Source organism: Pelophylax lessonae, assembly GCF_965119305.1.
Source record: "Pelophylax lessonae genome assembly, chromosome: 11".
Taxonomy (NCBI): Eukaryota; Metazoa; Chordata; class Amphibia; order Anura; family Ranidae; genus Pelophylax; species Pelophylax lessonae.
In genome coordinates this window covers 180,908,600-180,917,779 of record NC_138778.1, presented here as the reverse complement: position 1 = coordinate 180,917,779, position 9,180 = coordinate 180,908,600, and the positions used below count along the sequence as shown (strand labels likewise).

At 41.4% G+C, this 9,180-nt stretch overlaps 1 protein-coding gene across 2 annotated transcripts in view; it reads left to right on the top strand.

Annotated features, from left to right (window-relative positions):
- The first annotated feature begins 7,829 nt into the window (after positions 1–7,829).
- KCNH6 (potassium voltage-gated channel subfamily H member 6) overlaps positions 7,830–9,180 on the top strand; it is a 352,494-nt gene continuing 351,143 nt past the window's right edge. For both annotated transcript variants that reach the window (XM_082271267.1, XM_082271266.1), the window contains exon 1: positions 7,830–8,025. In XM_082271267.1, coding sequence (XP_082127393.1) covers positions 7,950–8,025 — 76 coding nt within the window. In that variant the 5' untranslated portion in view covers positions 7,830–7,949. The remainder of the gene's footprint in view (positions 8,026–9,180) is intronic.

Here is a 9,180-nt window from a genome sequence, read left to right as displayed (position 1 = left end):
ACGTGGACAGTACGCATATATGTGGCCCCCCTGGACTGGGCTTTTTGCCATGGGGCTGCATATATGCGTATCAGTGTTGTGGCGTGTTCCCAACACAGAGACCAGGGTCTCAGCAGGAGCCCCAGGTCCTGTACTAATGATTGATCACAGTGCTCAGTCAATGACCAATCCTGTGTTTTCTCTCTCTGTGAATGGAGAGGAGAGAAAAAAAACAATAAAAATAAAAAATAGAAATAATTAAAAAAATAAAATAATAATAATAATAAAAAAAAGTAAAAAAAAAAACTAAAAAAATGATCAAGGTTTGATCTAGGTCAGTGCCAGAGTTGGTATTTGGGTCAAGTAAGGGTCAAAAGTCAAGGTCAGGGTCAAAGGTCAGGGTCAGTATATTTTGGATATTTTTTAAAAAGCACTTTTTAAACTAGTTTTGGTGTCAGTTAGCGTCAGTGTGTTTTAGGTAGGATAAAAAAAAAAAAAAAAAAAAGAAAAATGTGCACTATTGTTTTTGGGCTGTACTATGGGTACAGTCAATAACTAACATACACACATGTGGCATTGCTGCAATTGTCAGGAGCAGTAGAATTTATTTTGGGTTCTTTGGTGGTAGGTTATGGTAGTAACAAGAAATATACAGCTACATTTAATTAAAAAAAAAATATTTTTACTATTTTGGCCAGTTTTCCTATGATAATTAAAAAAAAAAAAATCAGGAGATATCCAACACTGATGATAATATATACAGTTTTACTAACACGTGTCAAAATTGCTAAATTGTGCTTAGGCATTAACATTTGTTTTACCCTTAGGCATGAAGGGGTTAACTCTTGGTGCCAGAAAAGCTGCCAGAAGTGACTCATGCTGATAGCAGAAGAACAAGGCAGCATAGGGAAATGACACTTAGAGCTTAGGGGAGAGACAAGTACACAGTATAGAAGGATGTGTTTTTTAATATTTAATTTCTGTAGTTTACAACCACTTTAAGGTAAAAAATCGTTTTAGCTTTTGAACCACTTCAAGCTATGAATGAATGATTCCAGTCAGGGCTGGCCCTACCATGGGTCCCGCTGGGTCCATTGGACGCAGGCGGAACTTTGAGAGGGACAGCAAATTGACACCAAAGATTTTTTTCCAGCAGTTTTGTGTGTGACAATTGCCCCCTGGGCCACTGTACTGCCCTGTAAAAAGGCCACCCTGCTGCCCTCAACACGCATACTCATAGTTGCCAGGTGTGAGGGTGTTCACACACAGTCTAACACTGGCTGTTAAGCACCCAAGCACACATAAAGAGCTAAGGTTTGTGTGCTGCCGGGGGCGGGGTACCCATAGGAGACAGAGAGCAATGAGAATCCCTTCCCCACCGGCACCGCCAGCAGCCGATGTTCGGGCACAGCTTACGAGGCTTGCATTTCTATTGGGTGGAACTGGAGGAGGGGGTGCGGCTGGCCTCACGCCTGGCATGCCTTCTTCTGCTTTGGCGTGGTGAGGCTAGGCACTGAAGACAGGACACAAAGGGCGTCCATCATTTTTTTTAGTAGTGGCTGCTGATCTGCTGGATGGCCAAATGTTGCATAACCTGTCATGCTCAAAAATCACTGTACAGCCCTAGCTTGCCATTATACTATCCTAGCCTGCCCCTATACTGCAGTGGCCCACCCCTATACTACCCTAACCCGCCCCTATACTGCCCTAGCCTGTCTATATACTACCCTAGCTTGTCTATATACAACCCCAGCCTGCTCCTATATTGCCCTAGCCTGCCCCTATACTACCCTAGCCCGCCCCTATACAGCCCTATCCCAGCGGCATATCATCCATGGGTGCAATGTGTTCAGTGCACACAGACCCTGAGGGGTGAGGGGGGCACTGTGCTGACACACACTGCACCCATGGATGCCCTAGGGTGCCAAGATGGGGGAGCGGTAACATGGTGTCATGTCATGTCATATAATTTTGCATATAGACAAGGTGCTGTTGCATGTAGATCTCACTTCCTAATAAATTAAATTCACGTTTAAAATTTCATGATATAAAATAATGGTTGAGGGGGCCCTTTGGTGGGCGTGATTTTTTTTTTGGGGGGGGGGGAGCAGCATTTTATTCTTGGACCCAGGCAGTACAATGTCTTGAGCCAGCCTTGATTCCAGTGCATGCTAGGAATGACTGTTATCCAGTGCTGCAAATAAATGAATACACCCCAACAGATTTGTCATAAAGCCTTTACTTTCCTTTCAGAATCAACATTTTCTATTGGACACTATACTACAAAATACTCCCACAAACACTCCCGCAGGCCATTGATTGCAACCAAGATTTCTTAATTTGCACACACAAAAAAGTATTTTTCCTAACAAATTAAATTAAGACCATGTTACAAAAACAAATACACCCCAATGGAAGTCTTAGGAGCAAAGCTAAATGTTAGACAACAAACTGGGGTGATTGTTTCCTGTGACACGAAACAGCATACACTGCAGAGGAATGGCATGCATGGGTGTTGTCCACGAAGGAAGCCTCTCCAAAAGCCAATGCACAAAAAAGCCTGCCTAGAATTTGCCAGGGCACATGCTAAAAAGGAAGAGGACTACTGGGACTCTGTACTCTGGAGTGATGAGACCATGTTAATTGTTTTTTGAACCAATGGCTTAAAACTTTATGGCGTTGCAAAGGTGAGGAGTACAAAGGAAAATGAATGATGCCTACAGTGAAACATGGTGGTGGCAATGGCAGTGTCCTTTAGTGAGGCTGCATGAGTGTTGCTGGTGTCAGGGAGCTGCATTTCATTGATGGTATCATGAATTCACAGATGACATATCACATATATTGAAAGAGAAGATGCTCCCATAACTCCCTGCCCTTGGTTGTCGTGCACTTTTCCAACAGTAATCCAAAACACACATCTAAGGCCACTGCTGCATTTCTGAAGAACAGGGTGAAAGTGATTCAATGGCCAAGTATGTCTATCTATTGATCTGAACTCAATCAAACACCTATGGGGAATTCTGAAGAGACAAGTTGAGTGTTCTTGAAGAATGGAAAAAGATAGATGTTGCAAAAAGTCGCCAATTTGCTCATTCCATGTCTAAAAGAATTGGTGCTGGCCTTACAAATCATGGAGGTCATACAAAATACTAGATATAGTAGTTTTTGTTGAGGGGTGCATTCATTTTTGCATCAACTGATTTGAGTAAAACTGAAGATTTTAAGTTATATTATTAACTTTACTTTCATGTAATGAGCTAAACAAATGTTCTATAAAGTGTTCATTGATATATTGATTAAAATCTTACTTTTCAAAAGGGGTGTACTCATTTATGCTGAGCACTGTATATATCATATTCTGCCATGTCTGCCACTCAACTTCTAATATACAACCCCTGGCAAAAAGTATGGAATTACCACTCTTGGAAAATATTCATTCAATTGTTTAATTGTGTAGAAAAAAACTGGCCACAGACATGCAGCAAAACTATTTTCATTTAACATCCTTCTGGCTTTAACTCCTTCATGCCTAAGGCCCCTTTCACACATATGGACTGTTCATTCCATCAGTTGAGTCACGTCAAAATGGATGAAGTATTCAGTTTTTCATCAGTGGTCATCAGTTTTTCATGCTTTTTTCATCCATTTTTCATCCGTTTTTTTACATTCACTGCCAATGCAAAAACGGATGCAAAACTGACCGTTTGTCATTTTACATTTGTTTTTTGTCAGATCCGTTTTTTTATTTTTACGGAAGAAAAATAGAGCTTTGATCAGTTTAAAAAAATGGATGATGACGGATGCGGATGTAAACTGATGTAAATGGATGATCATCCTTTTACATCCGTTTTTCCAGAGAGATGCATTGATCGTTTTTCATCCATCAACAGATGGATGACAAACGAACCAAACGGACAGCGTGTGTGAAAGGGGCCTAAGCCTTTTTCTGACATTTGTTGTTTACAAGCTAAAATCAGTATTTTTTGCTGGAAAATTACTTAGAAACCCTAAACATATATATTTTTTTAGATGAGACCCTAGAAAATAAAATGGCTATCATTGCACTATTTTATGTCACATGGAATTTGCGCAGCGGTCTTTTAAATGCAATCTTTTTGAAAGAAATACACTTTCATGAAATAAAAAAAAACAAAACAGTAAAGTTAGCCCAATTTTTTTGTATAATGTGAAATATCATGTTACGTAGAGTAAATATATACCTAACATATCATGCTTTAAAATTGCTCACACTCGTGGAATGGTGACAAACTATGAAACTTAACCACTTGCCGTCTGCTTATGTTGATACTACTGCGGCAAAGTGGTCTGTTATCGTCTGACGACGTAGACCTACGTCGTCAGACACTCCCCTTTCTCGGCGGCGCATGCGCGCCGCTGGAGGCTCGCTCCCGCTGCATTCAGTCACAGCGGGAGTCGGGCCAGGGGAGGAGCAGCGGCGATCGCCGCTGCTCTTCCCCGATCGTCGGGGATCTAGTGTGGAGATCTGCCTGCTTGTGTAAACACAGGGGATGTTTACATTCCTTGTGACAGCAATAAAAGTGATTAAAAAAAAAATGTCAAGGGACAGTGTAAAAAAAAAAAAAAATTTAAGCGCCCTTTCTCATGCTCTCGCACAGAACTGAACACATATGTAAACGATGTTCAAATCACACATGTAAGGTATCACTGCAATCGGTAATGCTAGAGCAACAATTCTAGCACTAGGCCTCCTCTGTAACTCTAAACAGGTAACTGTTAAACATTTTAAAACGTTGGAGATTTGGAGTTAAGAAATTGTAGTTTGTCACCACCATTCGACGAGTGTGAGCAATTTCAAAGCATGACATGTTACCGTAGGTATATATTTACTTCACGTAACATCGTCTTTCACATTATACAAAAAAAAAATTGGGCTAACCTTACTTTTTTTTTTTTTTTTTAGTTAATGAAAGTGTATTTCCTTAAAAAAATTGCATTTGAAAGACCACTGCGCAAATTCCTTGTGACATAAAATATTGCAACAATCACATTTTATTTTCTGGGGTCTCTGCTAGAAAAATATATATGTTTAGGGGTTCTAAGTAATTTTTAAGCATAAAATACAGATTTTAGCTTGTAAACAACAAATGTCAGAAAAAGGTTTAGGCATGAAGGGGTTAAAGTCAGAACGTTGGAATGTTAAATGAAAATAATTTTGTGGCTTTTCTGTGATTAGTTTTTTTTCTACACAATTAAACAATTGAATGAACATTTTCCAAGAGTGGTGATTCCATACTTTTTGCCAGGGGTTGTAAATATTGACTTGACTTTTCTCTTCTTATTTTTATTTTACTAATCTTCTCTTGACCCTCCTCCCCCCCCCTTACCTGACTTGAACATTTTCTATATATCCTAAAAGCCCACTTTTAGGGCTCTTTCACACGGGCGATCCGATCAGATCCGCCTGTCAGTTTTTCAGGCGGATCTGATCGGATTCTCCATGCAGCTCTATGGGGCAGCGGGTGTCAGCGGAGACACCTCCGCTGACACCCGCTGCCATCCGCATCCGATCCCGTGCTTGAAATCTGGACGGATGGAAACCCTATTTTTCCATCCGTTCAGTAATCGGATCGGATCTGATGATAGCGTACAAGCGGTCCGCTCTCATCCGATCCCCCATAGAGGGCAGCGGGGGCTCAGACACCTCCCTCTCCCCTCTGCAAGCGGAGACGGAGCTGTTATCCGCCCGGCTCAGCGGGATCGCGGATCGATCCCCGCTGAGCAACACGGATCCGCCTACGGAGGCGGATCGTGTGAAAGAGCCCTTACACTCTCTTTGGCAGCAAGGACCATATGATACAAATTGAAGCTGAACTCCGCCTAACGCTTTATTTTTATTTTATTTTTTTCAAATTCTTTCTTTATTAATCAAGCACAAGACAAGCAAATGTCACACTCATTAGAACTTAAGAAAAAAAAAAAAAAAAGATGTATTAACAGAAACATATCTTTCGTAAATTTGAAAGAGAGAAAATAGAAGAAAAACAAAAGATGCATTCAATTCGGTGATATCAAGATAGCAGTGTGTGATATCCACATGGATCTGCAGTCAGAGAACACTTTCAACAGTCCATAGCTGATAACTATGATTTGTATAATTCACATATCCGGCAGCATGGGAAAGATAATGCATACCGCCTAACGCTTTATAAGCAATTACAGCAAAAGTTATTTTTTCTTTTGGGATAAAAATCATTGTAAGCAGCCCTGTCAGTGATAAATGGTTTGTCTCAGCCCTCTAACTGTTACATCTGCAGGACAGCTTGTTGTGTTGAAAAGCAACAGACTTACCGGCTGGATCACCAGGTGAGGATAAAAGAAAGAAAGTCTAAAAATGAAAACGAATGCAGCCATGACATCTAAGAATTGGTAAGCTGCTATATAATAAATGTTTGCTTTTGGGTGTAATACTGCTTTCAAGGATGTTTGCACCTCTCACTTCATATATTCATTGTACATAGTACAGCAGCTCCTCTGTTGCTAGCACAAGTCATGTGATTAACCTCCGATCTTTTAATCCAGATTGTCCTCAATGCATAAGGCTGTTAACACAAAAGAATCATGCCTCTGAATAGTTCTATATCCATCTATATGTGCACAGTGTGTAGAAAGCACAGAGGATCCACACCATCATCATCTTTTTGAATTGCTTTCAGGGAAGGAGAGCAGCCCTGCCCAGCAACTGAAGAGTGAACAGAAGGGATTTCCTTGCAAACTGTCTTATAGAAGGGAAAATAAGACTTGTCTGTACATGCAACGTGAGTCTGGATTTAATGGAGAGCTGCCCCACTCCACCCCCAGCCGCGGATTACTAGCAGCACGTTCAGCACCACACAGGGAGGACAGCTCCCACTATCTTGTCATTGATCTGCATGCTGTGTCTAGTAGAGGAGCTGGGAGGGAGCAGCTTGCAGCTTCCACCAATTGCACCTGTGATCTCTGACCTCCTTGGGGACTTGGGCTTTTTTTTTTTTTTTTTTAAGTTAGAGGTCATATAGCTAAGGCTGGATTGAAGTTATCACTCCTAACAGTTGTGGCTGTTGACAACTCCTTTGGTGTGGGCACATGTTTAGTTTGGAGGTGGGGGGAGCACAGTTGGCTGGCTCTCTGCACTGCTTGTGCCATCCCTGCAAATACTTAATCCTTGCTTCATCGTGTGCTGGATACACTGGGCTATCTGGGTCCTGGCTGCAGAAGGGGTTAAAAAAGAAACAGAGGATGTCACTGCCATGAAGACAGAAGATGGGACATGCTTTGTTTCCCTTTCCACTCCTCTGAGATCTGCTCTTAGTCATAGCAAGGTGGCCTGGATGAACTGGTAACTTTTCTGGGGTGCTGGAGGACAGGAGAATAAGGAGACCACTGCTGGAGGACAGGAGAATAAGGAGACCACTGCTGGAGGACAGGAGAATAAGGAGACCACTGCTGGAGGACAGGAGAATAAGGAGACCACTGCTGGAGGACAGGAGAATAAGGATACCACTGCTGGAGGACAGAAGAATAAGGAGACCACTGCTGAAAGGACAGGAGAATAAGGAGACCACGGCTGGAGGACAGGAGAATAAGGAGACCACTGCTGGATGACAGGAGAATAAGGAGACCACTGCTGGAGGACAGGAGAATAAGGAGACCACTGCTGGAGGACAGAAGAATAAGGAGACCACTGCTGGAGGACAGAAGAATAAGGAGACCACTGCTGGAGGACAGGAGAATAAGGAGACCACTGTTGGAGGACAGACAAATAAGGAGACCACTGCTGGAGGACAGAAGAATAAGGAGACCACTGCTGGAGGACAGGAGAATAAGGAGACCACTGCTAGAGGACAGGAGAATAAGGAGACCACTGTTGGAGGACAGACAAATAAGGAGACCACTGCTGGAGGACAGGAGAATAACGAGACCACTGCTGGAGGGCAGGAAACCATTTCAAGATGCCGGTGAGGAGGGGGCATGTGGCCCCCCAGAACACTTATCTGGACACAATCATCCGGAAGTTTGAAGGACAAAGTAAGTACTTTTATTCATACTTCTCGAATCATTTTATGTTTGAATACATTGAGGGAAGTGGCTGTGCAGTAACCATGAAGTTTGTACAAATGGGACATTTAGGACACAATATTCGTAAAAATGTCTAAAAGAAAATACATAAATTGCATTACAAAGATATATAAAAGCAAGAATTATATTGTCCAAAGATTATCACTACTCTAAACATACAATGGGTTTGATTCACTAAAACTGAAGAGTGCAAAATCTGGTGCAGCTGTGCATAGAAACCAATCAGCTTCCAGGCTTTATTGCCAAAGCTTAATTGAACAAGATGAAGTTAGAAGCGGATTGGCTACTATGCACAGCTGCATCAGATTTTGCTCTCTCCAGTTTTAGTAAATCAACCCCAAAGTCGTCGTATGTTTGGAGTAGCTATAATCTTTGGACAATATGTCAGCCATTGTATTTTAAATTCTTGCTTTTATATATCTTTTGTATGTTTGGAGTAGTGATACTCTTTGGACAATATATCAGCTGTTGTATTTTAAATAATTGCTTTTATACATCTTTGTAATTTATTTTTATTTTTTTTTTTTCATACATATTCTTGATATTTGGTTCTTTAAAAAGTCCCATTTTACAAACTCCAAGGTCCTCTCTTTGCACCATGGATGTGGCACTATTGTAAAAAAAAAAAAACTGTGCATATTAGTAGCCAATCAGTTTTCAGTTTCAGCTTGTTCACTTTAGCTTTGAGAATAAAAGGTAGTAGCTGATTGGTTGCCATGCACAGCTGCTCCAACCTTAGTAAATTCCCCCTGATAGAAGTTCAGGGAAAGCATGCATCAGCTGATGGATTGTCATCCTCTAGAATTAGCAGCGATGTGAATGAGACTCCCAAGCACGCCTAAAATCAACAAGTAATTATAGGAAGTGAAGATGTGCATAGTAAACACAACAGACAGACGCTGCACTATGCAAACAAGACAGCCAAAGATAAACATGAGAAGGGCACAGACACAAGCTGTGTATGCTAGTCACAATTATTAACTGTGAGATCAACACAACATATGCCTGGGAATGGATTCCTGGAAGTCACCATTGTGATCGTACATACCCTGCCCTAGCGATCTGTAATGAGTGCATACATCTGAATGCCCAGGAAGATTACAT